The sequence below is a fragment of the Hyaena hyaena genome, unplaced genomic scaffold (assembly GCF_003009895.1).
Source record: "Hyaena hyaena isolate Hyena2069 unplaced genomic scaffold, ASM300989v1 scaffold_700, whole genome shotgun sequence".
Taxonomy (NCBI): Eukaryota; Metazoa; Chordata; class Mammalia; order Carnivora; family Hyaenidae; genus Hyaena; species Hyaena hyaena.
Window position 1 is genome coordinate 51,247 of NW_024081331.1, and position 24,029 is coordinate 75,275.

Consider the following 24,029-nt stretch of genomic DNA (forward strand, 5'->3'; position numbering starts at 1 on the left):
CCACCCTTGGGCCCTTTCAATCTATTCCCAACTCTCATGGCACTTCTATTCTTCATAATTTCTTTAAGACACCTGACAGTAATTTTCATAAAAATAAACGCAAAATTTTAAAAGCATTGTGGTAGGCCTAGAAATTTGAAAAACTTAAAAAATTTAAATACTGGTTTTGTCTTTGAAAAAGTAGTATATATATGTGTGTGTGTGTGTGTGTATATATATATATAAAGCAAACAGTAAAGATGTGAATAAAAGTATCAGTTAAATCTTCCACCCTGAACTCCAGTCCCTTAAATGCCTCTTCAGGGTCATTACGATGTTCAGTTTCTTCTATGTATTTCCGTGTATGTTTATATGTGTTATATAAATGTATATACATATATAACCTACTGTTTTTATACTAATAGCAACATTATCTACATTGTCTTAAACATCTTGCAATTTTTTCCCCCACAAATCTAAGGGATTTTTGTTTGTTTGCTTGCTTGTTTTCATCATGATAAGTGTACTCTTTAATCCTCTCAGCTATTTCACCCTGCCCCCCACCCACCTCCCCTCTGGTAACCATCAGTTTGTTCTCTGTAGTTAAGAGTCTATTTCTGTCTCACATTCAGGTCCTTTATCCATTTTGAGTTTATTTTGGTGTATGCTGTGAGAAAATGATCGAGTTTCATTCTTCTGCATGTTGCTGTCCAGTTCTCCCAGCACCATCTGTTAAAGAGGCTGTCTTTCTTCCATTGGATACTCTTTCCCGCTTTGTCAAAGATTAGTTGGCCATACATTTGTGGGTCCAATTCTGTGGAAAACAATGTGGAGTTTCCTCAGAAAATGAACAGTAGAACTCCCCTATGACCCAGCAATAGCACTGCTAGGAATCTACCCAAGGGATACGGGAGTGCTGATGCATAGGGGCACATGTGCCCAAATGTTCATAGCAGCACTCTCAACAATAGCCAAGTCATGGAAAGAGCCTAAGCGTCCATCAACGGACGAATGGATCAAGAAGATGTGGTTTATCTATACAATGGAGTCCTACATGGCAATGAGAAAGAATGAAATCTGGCCATGTGTAGCAACATGGATGGACCTTGAGGGTGTTATGCTGAATGAAATAAGCCAGGCAGAGAAGGACAGATACCATATGTTTGCACATATAGAAGGATTAGGAGGAACTTAATGGAGGACCATGGGGGAGAAGAAGGGGGGTAAAATAGTGGGGGAGAGGGAGGGAGGCAAACCATGAGAGACTCTTGAATGCTGAGAACAAACAGGACAGATAGGGGTAGGGGGGAGGGGAAGGGGAGAGATGGGTATGGAGGAGGACACTTGTTGGGATGAGCACTGGGTGTTATATGGAAACCAACTTGACAAATTATTTAAGAAAAAAAAAGAGTCTATTTCTTGGTTTGTGTCTCTCTGTTTTTTTCCTTTGCTCCTTTGTTTTGTTTCCTAAATTCCACCTATGAGTGGTATCATGTGGTATTTGTCTTTCTCTGATTGACTTATTTCACTTAGCATTATACTCTCTAGCTCCATCCATGTTGTTGCAAATGGCAAGATTTCATTCTTTTATATGATTGAATAATATTCCATTGTATATACACCACATCTTCTTTAAGCTTCCATCATTTGGCTATTGTAGATAATGCTGCTATACACATTGGGATGCATGTATTCCTTTGAATTAGTGTTTTTGTACGCTTGGAGTAAATACTTTGTAGTGCAGTTACTGGATCATAGGGTATTTCTATTTTTAACTTTTTGAAGAACCTCCATATTATCTTCCACAGTGGCTGCACCTGTTTTCATTCCCACTAATGAATGCAGGAGGGGTCCCTTTTCTCCACATCCTCCCCAACACTTGTTTCTTGTGTGTGTGTGTGTGTGTGTGTGTTTATTTTAACCATTCTGACAGGTATGAGGTTTTGATTGTGGTTTTGATTTGCACTTCTCTGATGATTAGTGATGTTGAGCATCTTTTCATGTGCCTGTTGGCCATCTGGATGCCTTTGGAGAAATGTCTGTTAATGTCTTCTGCCCATTTTTAAATTGGATTATTTGCTTTTTGGGGAAAACATCTTACATTTTTTACCTAAAAATATAGTTTGGAAAATGTTTATATATTGTTCCATATAAGTAAATAGTATTTCATTATATTGGTTTATCATAATCTGAAATAATTTTTAAGTGAGAAATGTTTCCTTTATATAATAAAAATAAAGAAAACTACATATTGTCACATATATCTAAGAGGAATAAACATTTTAAGGAAAACTAATATAGCGAAACCTTGGGTTGCGAGCATAATTCGTTTCAGAAACATGCTTGTAATCCAAAGCACTTGTATATCAAAGTGAATTTCCCTATAAAAAATAATGGAGACTCAGATGATTCATTCCACATCCCCAAAATATTCATATAAAAATGATTACAATACTGTAATATAATACAAAATAACAAAGAAAATATAAAATATAAAGAAAAATAAAGCCAATTAACCTGCCCTTAGCTTTGAATACGTTCATGGCTGGTGTGAGGGAGACCAGAGAGAGGAAGGTTATTGTGTAGGACGACTTTCACTATCACTAACAGAATCACTGCTATCTGTTGGCTCAATAAAACCTTTTTCTGCACAGGGGCCATTGTATACACTCACACGAATGTTGACTTCAGTATAGTGTCGATAAACTCTTGGCATATACTATATTTAATGTAACTGGCAATACGGCAACAGAGGAAAGGGTCTATATCTGCAGGCAGCCTGACCTAGAATGAAGTAAAACATTTCTAAACTTACTCTTGTACAGAAAAGCAAAGGACTGTCCATAGGTGCTTTGCAGTGACAAAAAATACACTAGTGCCAGTTGTGGGCATCTTCCAATGTTCTGAAAAATCATTGATTTCTGCCAAACGTTGCAGTCTGAGACTGAGCATCTGAACATGGGAAGTGATCACCCATAATCCCGCAGCAAAAGAGAGAGAGAGAGAGAAGAACCATTGGCTCAGTTGTGATCCTATGACATTCAGTGTCACATACTACTCATATTGCAAGACATCGTCCATTTATCAAGTTAAAATTTATTGGAAATGCTTGCTTGTCTATAGAACACTCGCAGAACAAGTTACTCTCAATCCAAGGCTTTACCATATACTATAGTCACCCAGTTGAATTTTCCCATCTAATGATTACACATTAATTTCAGTGTATGAATTTTGAGGGTCTCTCTATGGTGCTGTGTGCAAGAAGTGTGGTTCTTATAGGTGCCACGTTATTTAAGTATTCTTGAATCACCTTATAAGCACTGATTAAAATATTATGCAGTTCGTGGATAGGCTTGAGATAGGAAATTATCAAGTTGAGTGTTCTCTTAGAACAACTTGGCTGTTGAACCCTGGCCCTAACTGAGCGATAGCCACAAATCCAAGTGAAGTTCAGTTATTCAGTGGAAGAGAATAAAGAGTAAAAGGAGTCCTTGGGATGAACAGACAAAACCACAGTCTGTTTGGAGTTGAAGGTTATAACCTGGCGTTTCCCTAGCTAGGTGCAGTAAAAGACTTTAGCCAGAAAGGCTCCACATGTGTTTGGAGTAAGAATAAGTTTCATGACTTGAGGAGGTTTCTTATTGGTTGTATGAGAGCATAGTGAGGATACATGCTCTGGCAGGGATGAAAACAGTAAGAAATCAAGAAGAGAAGGCAGACTTTCCAGGAGCCAGAAAGGAGAAGAATTGACACAGAGCCTGAATTCAGAAGATTGTTCAAAGGTGCTTTGAAAAGCCTCTTCTTTATGTGGTATATCTATACAATGGAGTATTACTCAGCCATCAAAAAGAATGAAATCTTGTCGTTGGCAATGACGTGGAGGGAGCTAGAGTGTATCATGCTAAGCAAAACAAGTCAAAGACAAATATATGATTTCATTCATATGTGGCATTGAAGAAACAACACAAATGAACATGGGGGAAAGGAAGCAAAAATAATATAAAAACAGAGAGGGAGTCAACCCATAAAAGACTCTTAAACACAGAGAACAAATTGAGGGTTGCTGGCAGGGTATTATGAGCTAAGTGAGTGATGGGCAATATGGAGGACACCAGTTGGGATGAGCACTGGGTATTATATGTAAGTGATGAATCACTAAATTCCATTCTTGAAATCATTATTACACTATATGGGAACTAACTTGGATTTAAATTTTTAAAAAATCTTCTGTATAGTTATTTTGAGTTTTATTCCTAGTAGGGCTATTTTTCTCAAGATGCTAATGAAATTATAAACCCTTTTTGATTTATTTATATCAGTATTTATATGTATTTATATATTTTTATATTTATATTTTGATATCCTGAAGGAAAATATAAAGGTGTTTTTGCTTCACTGCAAATTTATGATCTATTTTATAAAAGTTATTAATATTGTTTCTTGGAGATTTCATATATATCCACTTAACAATATAGCACTGGATAGCTTCTATAGAGGTGAGTCCAGTGAGGTAGGTTTTAAAATCAACGGTTCGTCTATATCTTAAAAATAAATTGGTTCATTGGGTTGATCTCTGTGACAAGCTTTGCCAGCATTATGCCAGCTATTGGGTTAATGATAACCAGCAAATGTAATGGATTAGTTGATGGGATTCTTAGTCACTCCTATCTGACCTATGGATATATGGCTTTGTTAGTTGGAATTACTTTTTAAGCCTCTGTTATAATTAATCTTTGACATACAAAATAAACACAATAAAATTTTTAAAAAATGAAAGACAATTAAAAAAGAAAATCCTCCATGCTCAGCATCCCTCCTCATCAGGGAAATACAAATCAAAACCACACTGAGATACCACCTCACGCCAGTCAGAGTGGCTAAAATGAGCAAATCAGAGAACTCTAGATGCTGGCGAGGATGTGGAGAAACGGGCACCCTCCTGCACTGTTGGTGGGAATGTAAACTGGTACAGCCCCTCTGGAAAACAGTGTGGAGGTTCCTCAGGAAACTAACAATAGAACTCCCTTATGACCCAGCAATAGCACTGCTAGGAATTTACCCAAGGGATACAGAAATGCTGAGGCATAGGAGCACATGTACCCCAATGTTCATAGCAGCACTCTCAACAATAGCTAAAACATGGAAAGAGCCTAAGTGTCCATCAACAGATGAATGGATCAAGAAGATGTGGTTTATCTATACCATGGAATACTACATGGCAATGAGAAACAATGAAATCTGGCCATGTGTAGCAACATGGATGGACCTTGAGGGTGTTATGCTGAGCGAAATAAGTCAGGCAGAGAAGGACAAATATAATATGTTTGCACGTATAGGAGGATTAGGAGGAACTTGACGGAGGAACAAGCGGGAGAAGAAGGGCGGAAATGGTGGGGGAAAGGGAGAGAGGCAAACCATGAGAGACTCTTGAATGCTGACAAAAACTGAGGACTGATGGATGTGGGGGGGAGGGGGGGATGGGCATGGAGGAGGGCACTTTGGGGATGAGCACTGAGTGTTATGTAGAAACTAATTTGACAATAAACTATTTGTAAAAAAAAAAAAAAAAAAAAAAAAGAAAATCCTCTTCATTGTTGGGCTCTGTACTGGATGTATATCTCTATATTTTCAAATAAATATTCACAAAGCAAATGTACCAAAAGGAGTATTCTTTACTTTTCCCAGCATTGGTTAGAGAATTGTTTGGTAAATTTAGAGAAGTCCTGAGACTAAAATAGAGAAAAATGCATGTCAATCAGGATCACAAATTATAACATTCAAAACGACTTATTTTATTTAAAATCTTTAAAAAAAACTTTTCTTTAATGTTTATTTATTTTTGAGAGAGACAGAGAGAGATTGTGATCAGAGGAGGGGCAGAGAGAGAGGGAGACACAGAATCCCAAGCAGGCTCCAGGCTCTGAGCTGTCAGCACAGAACCTGATGTGGGGCTCGAACTCATGAATTGTGAGATCTTGACCTGAGCCGAATGAAGTCCGGGGCTTAACCGACTGAGCCACCCAGGTGCCCCCAAACTACTTATTTGTTTATATCAAGAGCAACAAAGTCCTGATGAAGTCCCTGTGTAGTTCTTAATAAGTGCGGTGCACACTTTTCTCATGTTGGTGTTGTGTTCATGCTCTTGTTCCTCTGTATTTAAGCATTTCAGTTGTGCTTTCTGTTCTTAAAGGATTTTTTGGTTATTTAAAGCACTTATTTCAGGCATTTCACAAATCCGAAACATATTGAGGAAACAGGGCACATCATTCCAATTTTTCCTCGGATTTGAAGAATCTCGGATAGTGGCACAATCCTCCACTGTTACTATATTATTGGGCTCCCCTTCATCCCAGAAGCTGAAAGAGAGCAAATATGGGGGACTTAAAATCTCAGCGACAGGAAGCCATGTGACCTAAGATTCTAGGCCAATGACATTTGTGTTGGGTGACTTCGCAACCATTTTGTGAGTCAGGCATTATAAACTCCATTTTATTGATGAATGAATGGGATCCTGGAAAAGCCAAACCATTAGTCCACGTCTCAGAGTTCATGGGTGGTGAAGCCCAACTGGATATTCCTGATTTTCTAGTCTGTGCTTCCTCATGGCTGTAGACCCAGAATGAGAAGTTATGGGAAGCACCGATACTCGTGAATTTGTTTCCTTCACCTCGTGTCTCAACTTACATTTGGGTCCCTTTATTCCGCACTGAGTTTGTATTAATGTAGATGCATCCTTTGTGGTGTTATAATGCTATAGTGAAGCAACTTTCTAAAATCTCTCAGTGCATGGCGGTTGTGCTTTTAGAATTGATTTAATCTTCCTGACCTTTGGTTTCCTCAAATGTTAAATGAAGATTAATGATATCGATGTGTCTCGGAAAGGTGTAATTTACATGAAATGAAATAATTAGTGAGAGAAAAACTATGAAACCTCCAAAGGATTGTGCTCTGATGACGTAAGGTCACCATCAAAGAGAAAAGAGACATTATCAAGGGAGTCCCCGCTTTCACTCCCTAAATCGGCTTTCTCAAATCACTGTTTCTGGTCACATTTACTAGTTTGGGGGTACAAGACTCTGAATTTCACTCCTTGCTTCCGCTGCATTTCCAATGAATTGGTCTTCGGTTCTAATGCCCTCCTCACTTTCGTCTGTTATTTCCCCTTTATTCTTCGGATGGTCTCAGGAAGTGGGAGCATGAGGTTCACATGCTTCCTTCGACTATCTTCTTGCATGTAAAATTACCAAGGATTGACCTGAAAATATCTCATGGGATAGAAGGAGGCTCTGAGAACTCCCCTCAACAATGGTCTAACTTTGAGACTTGAGACAGCATTAAAATTGTCCTGCAAGAAGGAAATTACCTCAGAGATTCTGTGAAAGGTGTGCCATCTACCCATTGCCACTGCCCCTCAGTCACCTGGTCCGTCAGTCCAATATAAAACTCTCTCCTTTTAGGTTTTGCGTAGAAAAGGAATTCCTAGAGGAGAAACACAATGAAAAAAACCAGTAGAAGATCAATCATTTCCATTCTGAACAAATGTCAAAGGTAATTCTTATTAAAAGAGAGAAAGTAGGATATTGATTATAGGTGCCAGATAAATGGCTCTGACATTGTAAGATCGTGGAGGAGTATCTCCTGATTTTTTTATCATGGTAAAAATATACTGAACATAGAATTAAACCAACAAAAAAGAACCTTTAACAGAGAAGGAGTTTCTCAATAACTCACTAAAGTTGATCTACTGTTATTTGTAGCAAGAGCTACTGTATATGTCCAGCATGAAAGATTATTAATCACAGCTTAAAGAGAACGAATATATCTTTGGCATATCTGACATAATCGTATGATGCGTTCAACAGTACAATAGTCATTCTAAAATGAACTCTCAGCGTCCCCTCCCCCCCCACTTTTCCTGTCTTGGTAATAAAGGTATTGAACATGGAAATTTCTCTTTTTCCCCTTTAGGTTCTTCCAGTGATGACAATAAATTAGAGTAGGTATCGACTTATAGACATAGTAGGAACAACATGCATTTTAATACATTCATTTAACAAATAGTCATTGTGGACCAAACAGCATATACATGTATGGGAAGAGGGATAAATCCTGTGAAGATGTTACACTGATGTTGGAGGTGACTGTGCTCCGATTACCTGTTCCTCCTGTGTGTTGATAACAACCAGATGCGCTCCCATGTTTGAGCAGTTTTTTACACTTGACGCCCAGGTCATGGTGTTAGTAGAAAATAAGTAGCAGCTAGATTGAAAATGGACCCAGTTCGATGGACAGCAATTCTTGACTGAACCTAGAAGGAGAGAAGTTTCCCTGAGTGTCATGTATCAACTAAGTAAGAAAACAGCTTCATCTGGCCTCACAAAGTTCATCATTACTAGTCTCACTGGTACCTTGGAGCCCCTGGTCCTTACTCACTTCCTATCTTACTATCTAAGACTCTAGAGAATTCCTACATCAATAAACACAATTAGCAATTCTCTTGTCTTTTGAGACATAATCCTTATTTTCTAAATTAAAAAAATTGTGTTAACATTTACTTATTTTTGAGAGACAGAGTATGAGTGAGGAAGGGGCAGAAAGAGAGGGAGACACAGAATCCGAAGCAGGCTCCAGGTTCCGAGCTGTCAGCACAGAGCCCGATGTGGGGCTCACACCCAAGAACCACAAGGTCATGACCTGAGACGAAGTGAGGTGCTTAACTGACTGAGCCATCCAGGTGCCCTGAGACATAATCCTTGTTTTCTAAATGTGTCAGAAAATGCAGTCATACATACAATTTATCTCAGTTATGCTACTGATATAGAGTTCTATTAACTGTTCTTAGAATGCCAAGGTCAGAGAAAGTTATGCATCTTATCTGAGTGACTTCTAAGCAAACATCTCTCATGTTGCCTAAGCAATATGCCCTCAATAAAATCTCCAAACTGGTTGTAGAGATGGGCTACTTTTCTTAGAATATTTACAGAATATAAGTCTTTGAACTTTATTAAAAAGAAATAGTTCAGTGTTTCTCGATTTAATGGTGAGGAAATTAAGGTCCAGAGGAGCATCATGTAGCATTTTGCTAAGACTTGGAACAAATCTATATACATGAGACCATAGGGAATGTATTTCTGAGCTATCTCCAAATTCCCTAGTCTCTATATCTTTTTCTCCTTCATCTCATTGGGAAGCAAGTGAGGAATGAAAAGAAAGAGCACTCCTTCCACTTCTAGATCTTCTGTTCACACATACCTCAAATTTCTTCTAAAAGTTTGCTATCACGTGCCCAGGCTTTCCTGTCCAATGCTAATCGCATTTTCAAAGTTCTAGACCTGTCTTCTTACCAATTCCTCATCAGTCTCTCCTAGTACAGGCAAGATTTTACATTTTGTTTTTGAGAAACAGGACATCATCCAACTACTTTACTTGTCCCCAAATCAAGCTAGAAGCCAAAAAGTGTTGATATGTAAATATTGATGTTCAAATTTGAGGACTATTATACCTGATCTATCTTTGTAGCAGGAGAAGTCCATTAAATCCTCGTATGGCTGGAACTTTTTCTCATCACAGAGTTGAAAGCTATGATACGTTACTGTAAGGAAAAGTGCAGAGTTTATGTTTATTATTCTTGCTAAAAAATTAAGTTTATCATTTTTGTAAAATTTAAAAAAATTTTTTTAAGGTTTATTTATTATTGAGACAGAGAGAAACAGAGCATGAATGGGGGAGGAGCAGAGAGAGAGGGAGACACAGAATCTGAAGCAGGCTCCAGGCTCCGAGCTGTCAGCACAGAGCCCGACGCGGGGCTCGAACCCACAAATTGTGAGATCATGACCTGAGTCAAAGTCGGGTGTTTAACCGACTGAGCCACCTAAGCGCCCCAAGTTTATCATTCTTGTATTTGTAACAAAAGTACCAACAATCATCATGATATCTTTTTTTACTCTCTATTTGTCCTTTTACATGGAGAGGTACCAAGCTTTACTTCCTCAAGGAAAGAGAGGGCATTCACATTTCACAGTTTTCCTGATTCATGAAGATGAATGTACTTTATTTCAGGTCCAAAGGCCCAGAGAAAACAAATACGCTTTCACTTTCTCTTATGCCAGCCCTCCCTACCCTTGTTCCAAAAAGCAATTTGTCATGTCTCTGGCTAGGTTCCCACGGAGAAGTTCCCACTAATGATAGAAGTACGAAGGCAAAGACTCAAGGCCACCAACGAAATGAAAAATGTCTATCATGAAAAACATGTCAGAGGTCGCTGAAATTTGGTAACCATTCTGTACTTAGTTGGGGTTCTAATTGAGGAATAACCTGGAGATCAAAAGGGAAGAAAGCGGAACAGGAATGAGTACCCTTTGGGGGAGAACAGAACCCGCAGGTAACAAGAAAGATTTAACTATTAAGATTCACCAGGGAGATTAAACTTGACCTTTAGAACTCACCAACGCATCTGGTGATAAAACAGACACTGAGCAGCAGAATGGAGGCCCCAGCAACTGTCCACAAGAGCCTTTGGGAAGAGAAGCACCCTTTCTCTGTAGAAAGAAATAAGCAAACATGGCCAGTCTTCCCTAAGCAAGCCACGAAAGAGATTCTTCTTCGACCTTACTTATTTCCTTCACTAGCGCTGTCGCTATGGAGTAATTCTCAGACGTCAGCATGCATCAGAAGCATTTGGAGAGTTTGTTTAAACACCGATAATGGGGCCTCACCTCTAGAGTTCACAGTTCATTAGAACTGTTGTGGAGTCGCCAAGTGCCTGGTCTGGGAATCAGCTTTTAGAAGCCCTAGAAGAAGCCATTGCTGATCCTAAGACTCGTGAACTGAGATAGATGTTCTGTTTTTCCTTCTTAAGTCTCCCAGGCTTTTTCCCCCTTCTTTTTCCTGTCTTTGTCTTTCCCTTCCTCCCTCTCAGCCTCTCTGCTTTCCTTGTCTCGCTCCTGCCCTCCTCATTCTGGCCTCTCATTTCGCTTGCAAGCCCTTTGTAAACCCATTCATGTAAAACGTGGGCAGTCATCTCGTAGTTCCTCCTCTTCCCACCCGATAAACATTTCACAGACAGGGAAAGTGGGTTCCGGAGAAGTGAGGTGACTTGCCCAATGCAACACAGGGAAAGGGTGGAACAGCAATCTGATTCGGTTCTCCCTATAATCTGGCTCAGCAATCCTCAGGCCAACACAGTGTCTCCTCACCACTGTCGGTTCTTTCCCTTGCATTCTGTCTCCGTCTCCCTTCTTTTACTTTAGTGGACACGTTTCTATTGTCCTATCCCTCAACATATTTATCACTGCTTCCCCCATTCCCCCAAGAAAGAGAGAGTTACAAATTTTACCTGTGCCTTGTGTTGTAGATGGTTGGGACGAATTCATTCTCTCTCTCTCTCTCTCTCCTTCTCTCATCAGTTTCTGAGTCCAGGAGTATTTTGCTGCTAAGATCCAAGGAAAATGAATCCTTTTCTGTTTTTTTTAGAAAGTTCAGCCCTAAGACATAATAACATTAATTTGTTCTGTGGCTTTGTGTTTCAGTCAGGGTTTCCTTTCTTGCATAAGGAGGGCAAGGGAGTTTACCAGGCAACGAGTCTCCTCATCTTAGGAAACAACAAAATGGGGAAATGATGAATTGGTAAGTATCAACAGAAATGGGCTGACTGTGGGGAAATATCAGGGGCTTAAACATATTGTTTTCTTTTGGTGGATAAGATACTTTTATTTGGGGCACTCAGGTGGCTCAGTCGGTTAAGTGTCCAACTCTTGAAATCAGCTCAAAGGGCTGATATCTCACTGTGGGGAGTTCAAGCCCCGCATTGGGCTTCGTGCTGGATGTGAAGCCTGCTTTAAAAAAATTGTCTACTTTCTTCCAGACCTCACTCATCCCTCAGTCTGTCTCTGATATTTGTGGGGCCCACTTCTGTACTCCCAGTTTCACTTCTGAGCTTACTGTCACACATTTGTCGGTGGGAAAGAAGACAAACTAAATCTTCACACTTGGCACAGATAACTCAGCCATGTGAGTTTCTTTTCATAGTTCATGTTTGTTTCTTCCTCCTTTGCTTGCATCTCTTGATCATTTTGCATTTATGTTGTGCTGAGTATGTTGTATTGTGGGTTTATATCCCTTCTGTCAAAGTGATCTCATACTTCTGCCCCAGTTGAGACCCCTTTACGCCTTACATGGTAGGACTACTTTGCAATTCAGCTCCATTCCTTCTGTTACAATACAGCTTCTGGAACCTTCGAAACTCAGTGGGTAATTTCATTCTCTTTTTCCTAATTATGTGGGAATTTTTGTTTTATAAGGTGACCTATATAAGGAGAAATGAATTTGAACGTCAGAAGAAGCAATTTCAATTAGACTTTAAAATAAAAATGCAGAGTTCTCTGGAAGGTTAGCGACTTGTAATAATGTTCCACTCTGTTCCTTAAAAATACTTAAGAACAGGATCCAGCTGGCCTCTATTGATTAAAAGCCTCAGGTGTCAGGAGGCATTATATATATGTGTATACATATATATATATATATATGACTTGGTAATCCCCACACCAATGACTCACAGACTTTTCACATGTTAGAAAAATATCCTTGTTCTCAAAGGGACTTTTTATTGTTTCAATGTATTGCTCAACTTCCTCTGCACCTTCTATTTTACAGTTATATAGATTTATAGAAGAATGTTTAAAAATTATACATGTATATATTATAAAATATATATGTATTTAGCACGTGTCTTATCAGCAAATGACTTTTGACTTATAAAAAGAAATTACATAATGGATGAGTTAAATGAATTATTAAATGATGAATCATAATGACTATATTCAGTTATTTATTAATTATGATCGATCAGCAATAATCAATATCCATAAACAATTATGTTTATAATTTTATGAATACACAATTTGTGACTATTAAGTTAATGATTAGCATCTTACCAGCCAAAATATGTATATGTTTTTATCCTTTGTTTTATTACTTTTTCCAAATTATAGAAGTAATATTTTTATGGTTAACAATATGAGAAGAATATGGCAAGTAAAAGACCTTGCATCTGTCCTTGGTGTGTCTCTCTAAAGTCAACCATGCTTGATGATTTTTTTAAACGTTTTTATTTATTTTTGAGAGACAGAGTGAGAATGAGAATGAGCTGGGGAGGGGAGAGAGAGAGGGAGACACAGAATCTGAAACAGGCTCCAGGCTCTGAGCTGTCCGCACAGAGCTCGATGCAGGGCTCAAACCCACAGACTGTGAGATCACGATCTGAGCCAAAGTCGCCCGCTCAACCGACTGAGCTACCCAGGCGCCCCTTTGATGATTTCTTATATATACTTTGAGACATTTTCCAAGCTTATATAAGTGGAGTTTATATAATAGCGTTTTATTCATTTTTTTCTCAAATAAGATCATACCTGCAATACTTTCATGTTTTAAAAATTACTTTTATATTCATCATTGTATTTGGGTATCTATTTTCTTAACTCTGCTGTTTAAACTTTTCCATAATTTATAAACCAGGCACAAATAATTTCTAGTTTTCCTTCCTCTAATGCATGAGGTACTGACTCCCTTTATACATATTTGCAAGTGCACATTTTTGGCTCACTGATACATCCCAAATGTTTTAAAAAATTCAATATTAGGCTTAAGCTTTCATCACAGAATAACATTCTGGGACATAAACATAAATATAAAATTTTGTCTGAGAGCAATTTTCATTGCAATTCTTTAAAAAGATTTCTTTTTTTTTTTTTTTTAAAGTACTGCCTACCCCCATGTGGGGCTCAAACTCACAACCCCAAGATCAGAAGTTGCATGCTTCACTGACTGAGCCAGCCAGGCTCCCCTCACTTTGCTTTAATATTGAAACCGTATTAGGTAGGGGCACCTGGGTGGCTTAGTCGGTTAAGCATCCGACTCTTGGTTTCGGCTCAGGTCATAATCTCAAGGTTTGTGAGTTTGGGCCCGGCACTGGGCTCTGTGCTGACAGCTCAGAGCCTGAAGCCTGCTTCGGATTTTAAAAATTGTTTTATTTTAAACAATTTTTAAAATGTTTATTCATTTTGCCAGAGAGAGCAGTTTTGTGTTTCTCACACATCTCAATAAAGGATAGTGTCATTTCTATAATGAATTCAATTATTATCTTTTCTATCAGTTTATAGTCAACAGTGGCCTTTCACGTTCGAGAAGATTTGCTATGTGAGCTCTGTGATATTTGTAAAAAGAAAGACAAATGCACAGAGAATGGGGAGGAGGAGAATGTTAGATAGAGCTCAACTCAGTGAGCTAATTTGACATATTCATCCACAAATAAGATACTGTGTCCCAAACCAGATATATTGTTTGTTGGGGATCGTATAGCTATGGAGTAGCAAAACAAGGTCTAAAACCCAGATCTGAGGTCTCAGTGGTTAGGGCTTTTTTTTCCTATTTCATGTTTGCCTCCTTATAGCAAGTCATCTTTCTCCCAAAGGCAGTTGAGAAAATAAAGTTGCCTTGACACCGTCTGCATTAAAAGACCACCAACCCTGGAGTTAAAGAGCAGTCACTGAATTCTGACAGCCTATTCTCTGAATGTACAAAGCAGAGCTGAGGAAAATGCACCTCCTCTAACATTTGTAATTCCCCAAAGGAGGTAAAGAATTCATAAATTTTTATTGAGATACAATTTACATATAGCATTGTAAAAGTTAAAGGTAGACAGCATGTTGATTTGATACATTTATCCATTGCAACATGATTAACCCTGTCGCATTAGCTAACAGCTCTATCATATCTCATAATTATTTCTTTTTTGCATTGAGTATGAGTAAGATTCAGTTTGGTAGCAACTTTGAAGTTTATAATACAATATTGTTGACTATAATCTCTATGCTGTGCATTAAGTCTTCGGGAGTTATTTCTCACTGGTTGGCTAGTTTGTGTCCTTATGTAACGTCTCCCCAAATATTTAAGAGAGCATCAGCCGTGTGGACGGGATGGGTGGTACCTCTTTATGAGGGTGTTATCATAGTAATTCAAGCAGGAAAAAGACACAGTAGTGTAACAAATCCCCCCTGACTGCCCTCTGTCTATACGAGTTACTTGTTATTTTCCGTATGTCACTCCCTGTGTTAAGCTGTTTACACAAATCTCTTCCAGTGATTACAACAATCAATAATGAGGTCCTATTATTAATCTCGTTTGAATGGTGAGTAAACTGATGGAGAAGTTAAAGGACATGCTCCATTTCATTAAGATGTAAGAAATAAAGTCAAAATATGGAGCCATAAAAAATTAAAAAAAAACTTTTTATTTTATTTATTTATTTATTTTTAAATGTTTATTTATTTCTAGGAGACAGAGAGAGAGACAGCGTGAGCAGGGGAGGGTCAGAGAGAGAGGGAGTCACAGACTGAAACAGGCTCCAGGCTCTGAGCTGGCAGTCAGCACAGAGCCAGACGCGGGGCTCGAACCCACGAACCGTGAGATCATGACCTAAGCGAAAGTCGGACGCTTAACCGACTAAGCCACCCAGGCACCCCTAAAAAAAACTTTTTAAAAACATTGTTTGAAAGTTTATTCTGAGAGAGAGAAAGTGTGAGTGGGGGAGGGGCAGAGAGAGAGAGAATCCCCAAGCAGGCTCTGAGCCATCAACACGGACCCCGAGATGGGGCTCGAACCCACAAAACTGTCAGATCAGGACGTGAGCCGAAGCCAAAAGCCAGACGCTCAGCTGACTGAGCCACCCAGACACCCCCAAATAAAGAACTTTTTAATAACTATTTAACATTACCTAACTAACGTTTTATTGGTTAAATAATTTTTAAATGAAATGCTTGATATTCGACTTTGTATACAAATTCAATAGCTTTTTCAAAGCTATTACCGTAGCATTTTATTTTTGATAATATGTACAGATTTGCATCTCATCACATCAAAAGGAGTTTCAATACACAGATCGTGTAGAGATTTTTAAAATTCAATTTTGATGCCCAACGATTGATGAAACGTAAATAAAGATATAAACATTAACAATAAATCCAAAGCAAAGCAAACGTGGTATTGACATTGATTAAATAAGATGATTACCTGTGTGGTTAGCCCAACGATGATCACACACAAGGCAAGGAGTTCGGGAAATGACCTACAGGAAGCTCGGGCCTCTGTGAAAATGCACATTCTGGCTGATACAGGAGCCTAGGGCCACAGGCACGTCCCTTCCCTTGGTCAATCTGATTACAGCCACTGGGATAAATGGCATTTGGGAGAGGGCCTCGAAGAGAGGTGACCTCCATTGTCCCGAGTGCTGGACCCAGGCACTCGGAGCCTCCCCATCCCTCCCCTACCTTAGAATATGGGCTCTACTCGGTTTTCCTGCTCCCAGAGGCCGCTCCAAGGACGCGGCCCTGAGAGTGACATGGTGCAGGGAACATCGACGACAGGCCGAAGCCAGCTAAGGCCTCGTTGCACTAAGGTTTGGCGGTGGGTGGGGGATCCGTTCGGTCCACGGCCGTCCAGGGCAAGCTTCGGGCACGAATTCCTTTGTTTATTAAACCTGCCAGCTAGCAACCTGCCTCCCTGTTTGGTCTCTCCCTGCCGTCCACGTGGAGGGGTGCGGAGGCAGGTTCGGATCTCACCTGCGAAGCTCCCGAGAGGGCTGCGAACCCGCACCTGGCCAGCCAGCCAGGAGGCGGAAGAAACGAGCCTTGGCCAGCGGGCCAACGACCTCTGTGGGGGAGGGGCGGCTTACACGGCAGAGGCTTGTGGACCGCAGCACGTGCACGGGAAGCCCCCCAAATTCCAGCCGGTCTAACGCGCTTGCTGGCGGAACGGCACGGAGCACCCCGCGGAGGAGGGGACGCACGTGGTGGGCACCGCGCCAGAGGCTGAACTCGGGTTAGAAAGTTAGAGGAGCTGAGGTTAGAGCAGGGCGTGTGGACGGCGGAGCTGGCAGACAGGGTGGGAGACAGCAGGATGGTGGGTCGGGGCCCTTGGCGTGCTGTGTGCAGAGCCGGGAGGGGGCAAGTGGCCACCGGTTAAGACCCGGGCATTAGTGGCAAAGCCTGATTCGGACGCTAAGAGGTGGAATTCCTGAGAAAGTGCTGGAGACAAGAAGCAGGATGTTACGGTAATGGATGAGCAAACCGACAAAATGCCCCACTGTCCCCAGACCCCTAATACGAAAGAAAATTGTAAATAGCAGTTACCCCCAAAACTGCTAGGAAAAGACTTGCAGTCTTTCTCTGTCCCTCATATCTTATGTCTTTTAAATGTAAACACGCAAGAGGTAACCAAAACAATGCCCACAGAGGGAAAAAAGGCGGGGGACGGGGGCCTTTCTAAAATACAGACTGTTGTAGGGGCGCCTGGGTGGCTTAGTCGGTTAAGCGTCCGACTTTCGCTTAGGTCATGATCTCGCGGTTCGTGGGTTCGAGCCCCGCGTCGGGCTCTGTGCTGACTGCCAGCTCTCAGAGCCTGGAGCCTGTTTCAGTCTGTGACTCCCTCTCTCTCTGGCCCTCCCCTGCTCACGCTGTCTCTCTCTCTCCTAGAAATAAATAAAAAACATTAAAAAAAAAATACAGACTGTTGTAGAAATTCCCTTGTCAGGAATTTAAAAAAATTTTTTAAAAGTGTTTACTATTTATTTGTAAGAGAGAGACAGAGCATGAGCGGGGGAGGGGCAGAGAGAGAGGGAGACACGGAATCTGAAACAGGCTCCAGGCTCTGAGCTGTCAGCACAGAGCCCAACTGGAACTCACAAACCAAGAGATCATGACCTAAGCCAAAGTCGGATGCTTTACCGACTGAGCCCCCCAGACACCCCAAGGATGAATATTTCGATAGGGACGCCTTGTCACCATAGGTAGAGGCAGATGTAAGGCTGTGCATGGCTCTTAAAGAAACATGCCTACACACACATTGTATATTATGTAGACGAGGCTTGTGCTCCTGGGAGGAGATTTTAGCATTTTAATGAGGTAAAGGTAATTGTTGGTCATTCTAGAGGTCACTCCGTGGACCATCTGCGAGGCATGAGTTGGAGGGGTTACGCTCAGACTTGGGCTGGGTGGCCTGGGCTGGCTGGAGGTCTGGTCAGAGTGTTACCATTGCTTGAAGGATGGTTTTGGTTTCCATTCGCCTGAGTTAAGAGCTAAAGTGTAAGGAAGAGCTTAAAGAAGACTGTGGGATGAAGGTTGCTGGGTACAAGCAGGTGGGCAGTAAAGGTCAGGTCTTGGGGTCCAGCTGGCGACACCGTGTTGTCCCAGAAGCTGTGATCAATAAGACGCAAGCCTTTCCAATCCGTCAGAATGTGAAAGAGGTGTAAGCCTTTGTAGGGATTTGGGGATTTGGGAGGACTCTATTCCTCACCTTGCATGGTGCCCTCATCCCTAATTCTGACTGGCACGTGTGGGACTGGGGGTCAGAGCAGCAAGCCGCCTTTGAGAAGTCTCAGGCCCAGTGGGACAGATGAAAGCTCTGGGCACCTGCCAAGGCAGGCAGCGTTTGAGTTAGAGGTGTCTGTGAGTCCGGAAGGGACGGGACAGAGACAACAGAAGGAGAGCGGGCTCCGAGGGATTTGGTCCCGGCTCTGGCAGGGGCAGAAAGCCAGTGTATTCCCGTGGCGCAGCAGCTGGGGTACACAGTCTTCCTCCAGGTAGAGCCTCTCACGAAGGCACAGCATGGTGTGGTGAGAACGTCTCTACGTGTTACGGGGTGGATTGCGAACATGTTCCATCGACCCGCCTCGGCCAGGGCTCAGACCGCTGCTTTGAATAAGTGACACGTCCCTTTGCAGCGGAGGGGCACCCTGTCCGCCAGCCCACTGTCTTCAGCAAGGTGGGCACTGCTAAGCCTTGTGGGATATGTCGATCCTCCAGGTGCCCCGCCCCCATTTCTATGGCAACCCCTGCAGCCTGCAAAGAGGGTCACAGGTAGGTCTCACCTGTCTGGTGTGTAGATGGGTCTAGTCAAGGAGACCCGTCCACGTGGACTGCTGTCGCTATTCCACCCCATGACGGACCCCGTCTGGATGCAAACAGGGACAAACCGTAGCAGCCAGTGGGCTGAGCTCAGAGAGGTCTGAATGGTGGTCACCATGTGCTCCGGCTGTTAACCCTCTGCATTAATAACTGTAATGCTCTAAAGGGATGAGCCCTATGGCTTGGATAATGGGAAACCAAGGGGTGGATGATTATGAAGAAGCCTTTAGGGGGTCAGGATATGTGGAAAGGCATTTGGGTCCATCTGCAAAAGCCTAAGTGGCCCTCACTGTTTTTCATGTCCCAGCCCAGAAAGCACTGACACCCCCTGGAAATCAGGACTCTGATACCTTAGCTCAGGAGTGAAGCTTAGCTACTGACTCTTCAGGAAATACAGTAGACTGGATGCACAGGAAGAGTGGCCGTTACAGTGTCATCAGATCCCCAGGCTGGCCTGTGGCCCAGAGTGTTAGATTGCCCTTGAAGTACGGTGACTTGGTTAATGCAGCAACAGCATGTGCTGTGTATTCTAGACAGTGCCCAAGGCAACTGCCAGAAGATTCTGGGGCTGTTTCCCAGAATTCCCAGCTGGCAAGGGACTGCAAATGGATTATATTGGTCCCCTCCCCCTGAACAAGCATTCTAAGTATACCCTAAATTGTGTGGACACTGCATCTGGCCTAATCCATGCCTTCCCCTGCCACCATGCCAACCAGATGGTCACCATCAGAGACTGAAGAAACCGAGTGTCACACCCTCATTGAATAATGATTGGGGGTCACCTTTCAAAGGTCATGATAGGTAAGACTGGGCAAAATAATGATGTTGAATGGATCTTCCAACCCATTTATAACCCACAAGCACCAGGGTTGATAGCAAGATTTTACAAAAATGCAAATCTGATATTAGCTTTCCACACACCTTTTTTAAAAATTGTTTAATGTTTATTTATTTTTGAGAGAGAGAGAGAGACTACATGAGTGGGTGAGGGGCAGAGAGAGAGGGAGACACAGAATCCAAAGAAGGCTCCAAGCTCTGAGCTGTCAGCAAAGAGCCTGATTTGGGGCTCAAACTCACGAACTGTGAGATCATGACCTGAGCCAAAGTCAGACGCTTAACCGACTGAGCCAGCCAGGCGCCCCTCCACACATCTTTTAAAATAAAGTTCAGACTTGTTATTAAGGGCTCTAGGCTTCTCTTTAGCAGCTTATCATTTCAATATGCTTATTCAAACATTTCCACATATGATTGTAATAGTCTGTTCAGTGATCCCACTTCTCCTTCTTCCAACTAGAAGTTAGATTTCCTGTGTTCTTTCTCTTGGAATCCTCAGTGCTTAGATATTCATGTTGAAAGGGGCACCTGGGTGGCTCAGTCGGTTAAGCATCTGACTTCTGCTCTGGTCGTGATCTCACAGTCTGTGGGTTTGAGCCCTGCATGGGGCTCTGTGCTGACAACTCAGAACCTGCTTCAGTTCTGTGTCTCCATCTCTCTCTGCCCCTCCACCACTCGTGCTCTGTCTCTCTCTGTCTCAATAATAAATAAACATGAAAAATTTAAAAAATTATCGTTTATTTATTTTTGAGACAGAATATGAGAGGGGGAGGGGCAGAGAGAGAGGGAGACACAGAATCTGAAGCAGGTTCCAGGCTCTGAGCTGTCAGCACAGAGTCCACCGCGGGGCTTGAATTCATGAACTGTGAGATCATGACCTGAGCCAAAGTCGGACACTCAACTGACTAAGACACCCAGACGCCCCTGTAATTGTTTTTCTTTTTCTTTTTTTTTTTAATAAGAGCAGCCATTTTTCTGTTTTTTTTTCTTTTTTTTTTCTTTTAAATGTTTTATTTATTTCTAGGAGACAGAGAGAGAGACAGCATGAGCAGGGGAGGGTCAGAGAGAGAGGGAGTCACAGACTGAAACAGGCTCCAGGCTCTGAGCTGGCAGTCAGCACAGAGCCTGACGCGGGGCTCAAACCCACGAACCGTGAGATCATGACCTAAGCGAAAGTCGGACGCTTAACCGACTAAGCCACCCAGGCGCCCCCCCCTTTTTTTTTTTTGTAATTGTTTTTCTAATATAAATTGTGCCATATGTAATTGTTCTGAGTGAATAAAGTCACACCTTAATGGAGGAAACTTCACACTTCATTGTGCTTGTTTTGAAGTTTCTTCAAAACATTTACCTCTAAAGTTTCTTCCTTTCATTGTTATTTTTATTGTAAGCACTAATGATAAAAAAGCACTCTTGAAAATTGCTGTCACAAACAAATAACTTTAAAGAAAGCACTTACCATAAAGATACTCCATAAACATCAGGACTACATATTTCCTGGGTTCTCCATGATTAAAATCCAGAATTGTCAGACTGTGTTCCCTTTTCCTTTCAAACTTTACCAAATACATTTTTTATACAGTCTGTGTTTTTATCTCAATATCAGAGTTATTTTCTAAATTTTTGCCCTCTCGTTGTTCAATTCAACTTACTCTTTCTGGATATTTTGAATTCAAACATATAATAGTTGCTTTCTGTCCCATTAAGGAAGGTCTTTATTTTTCAGGGTTATGGTCTAAGGAATGTAATTGGGTATATTTACTTCAGAATTCATGCATATATTTGGGGAATGACTGATGTGCTATAATCAATCAAGCTGTATCCCTTCCAGATACGTATGAAATGTCAAGGGTCCTGAAGACCATATCCAAGTAAACAGAGAAATCAGTTCCTCCTTAAAATTATGACTTTTTTGTCCTATGAAGATCCTCTAGGGTCTGTTATGGCCTTCTGGGCATTGTTTTTTCTGTCCTTACTCCTCTGATTTTAGGACTATTTATCAAATATAGAGACATATTGAGGCTCCTGGGTGGCTCAGTTGGTTAAGCATCCAACTTCAGCTCAGGTCATTATCTCATGGTCCATGGGTTCAGGCCCCACATCGGGCTCTGTGCTGACAGCTCAGAGCCTGGAGTCTGTTTCAGATTCTGTATCTCCCTCTCTCTCTGCCCCTCCCCTGTTCCCGTTCTGTCTCGGTCTCTCTTTCTCAAAAATAAATATTTAAAAATTAAAAAAATATATGGATACATATCTATTGTCAGAGCAAATAATTGAAATCTCAGTTATATCCTCCTTGTTTCCGTAATGCTTTGCTTCCTCTGTTCTTTGCCTATTGGTTGGCCTAGCCCGGTCTCCTTCATCTTTAGGTAAACATTCTTTGGAGTTATATTTTCTATAGTCATTTCTGCTATTTTAGCAAAGACCTTCCCTGTGGTTGTGGCCTCCAATGCCATAAAACCAGGAAACACTACAAATGTGGATGGTGACCCAATTCTCCAACGTGATCGTTGATAGTGTCTCCTTCATGTATATATCTGCCAATCCGGCTGGGACCTTCTCCCTCCTTTGCTACCATTGGCACACAATCGGTTTGGCAAAATCATCCTTCAGTGTAACAAGGGGTCCATCACTTCCTTCTACTGTGCTCTGGGTTACATGGACACTCTAGCACTTTTGACCTTTACTATTACTTTTATGACTTTATGGCTACCAGACAGTTCCAATAAGCCCAAAACAATCACATTCAGCATGGTGATTTTCTGTAGTATGTGGATTTCTTTCATACCCACCTATCTGAGAACCAAAAGTAAAGCCATGGTGGTTTTTGAAACCTTTTGATCTTGGCTTCCAGTACTGGTTTATTGGGTTGGATATTTCTTCCATAGTGTTTAGTGATCCTACTAAGATCAGATAGGAATTGAGGAAAAAATTATTTGAATATTTTCCTCCCAGAAGGTAAAAGGAATTAGTGTATAAGTGACATCACTGTTATGAAATGAACAATAATATGAAACTAAAGGTTCCAAAGTATGGCATGAAAGAAATGCTTTTTATCAAAACAATGACAATTGCTTTTTAATCAAGTGACACTGTCATCATCGTGGCAGTGAGTCATGGCAAAAACAGCGCTGGAGGCAGATAGAGGAATGTTCAAATTCAACACCCCCACTGGCTGACTTTGACTTTCAGTGTATGCAGTTGACATTTCTCTGAATCAGTTTTATCCTCTTTAAACAACATGTAGCAGGTTAACAAGGGTTAGAGTGAAAATTAAATAAAAGCATGTATATGAAAATGTAATGGGTGCTCAAAAATGTGCTTCCTTTCTGTTAGAGATCTTTTTCCTCTTCTTTCAATAAAAATTAAATTTTAAGGCATTTTAAGTTCTGGTGATAGAAAGCCAGTGATCTCTAGTTGTCTCTCATTAAACTATTCATAAACACAAAACAATATGGAATTTGAACTTTAGACAGTCTAGATAGCATTCTGTATGCTTCGGTATGCCTGGCTGAAATATGGATCAAATCTTATGTAAAACACTGAAGGAACGAGGGAAGCCTGGGTGACTCAGTTGGTTAAGGTCTGATCAGGCTCAGGTCATGATCTTGCAATTTGTGGGTTCGAGCCCCACATTGTGCTCTGTGCTGACAGTTCAGAGCCTGAGCCTGCTTCGGATTCTGTCTTCCTCTCTCTCTGCCCCTCCCCTGTTCATGCTCTGTCTGTCTCTCTCTCTCAAAAATAAATAATAAACATTAAAGAAAAAAAAAGAAAACCACTGAAGGAACCAGAAGAAGCCACTCAGGGAAAAAGGCAGTGCTATATTGCTGATCCCTCTAACATGTAAGTGGAGAAACATGACCTACTGAAAGAGAGAGAGAGAGAAAGAGAGAGAGAGAGGAGATCATCCTTTAAGGAAGAGGGTTGCTTTTGAATGCTCTCAGAACTTTCAAACATTTTCTCGTTCCTCTCTTTCCCACTGACATCCAATATCATTTACAATTTCTTAAGCTATATTTCCAGTAGCGACATGTTAAGGGCTTAGATGTGAATCAAGGAATGAGGTTTGGGGTCACCTGGGTGGCTCATTCAGTTAAGCATCTGACTCTTGATTTTGATTCAGGTCATGATCTCAAGGTTTGTGAGGTTTGAGCTCCACATCGGGCTCTGCGCTGAAGGTGCAGGGCCTGCTTGGGATCCTCTCTCTTCTCTCTGTCCCTCCTCTGTTCTTGTGATGCTCTCTCTCTCTCTTTCTCTCTCTCC

At 41.3% G+C, this 24,029-nt stretch overlaps 1 protein-coding gene across 1 annotated transcript; it reads right to left on the bottom strand.

The window, feature by feature from the left end:
- Positions 1-5,979: 5,979 nt before the first annotated feature.
- CLEC4E (C-type lectin domain family 4 member E) lies at positions 5,980-11,525 on the bottom strand. Its single transcript, XM_039217562.1, has 6 exons — positions 11,315-11,525; positions 10,425-10,517; positions 9,482-9,571; positions 8,136-8,287; positions 7,343-7,458; positions 5,980-6,335 (listed from the first exon to the last, which is right to left on the bottom strand). Exons 1-6 carry the CDS (start codon positions 11,379-11,381, stop codon positions 6,164-6,166), a joined length of 690 nt encoding a protein of 229 aa, XP_039073493.1. The 5' UTR covers positions 11,382-11,525; the 3' UTR covers positions 5,980-6,163.
- Between the last annotated feature and the right edge of the window lie 12,504 nt (positions 11,526-24,029).

Bases quoted from the DNA above. Each gene is read 5' to 3' on its own strand.
- CLEC4E (XM_039217562.1), bottom strand. From the start codon at position 11,381: ATGAGAGAAGGAGAGAGAGAGAGAGAGAGAATGAATTCGTCCCAACCA. The intron at 10,518-11,314 runs GTAAAATTTGTA...TTCTTTCTACAG, and splicing joins ATCTACAACACAAGGCACAG to AGAAAGGGTGCTTCTCTTCC. The intron at 6,336-7,342 runs GTAATTTCCTTC...GCTCTCTTTCAG, and splicing joins CCTTTCACAGAATCTCTGAG to CTTCTGGGATGAAGGGGAGC.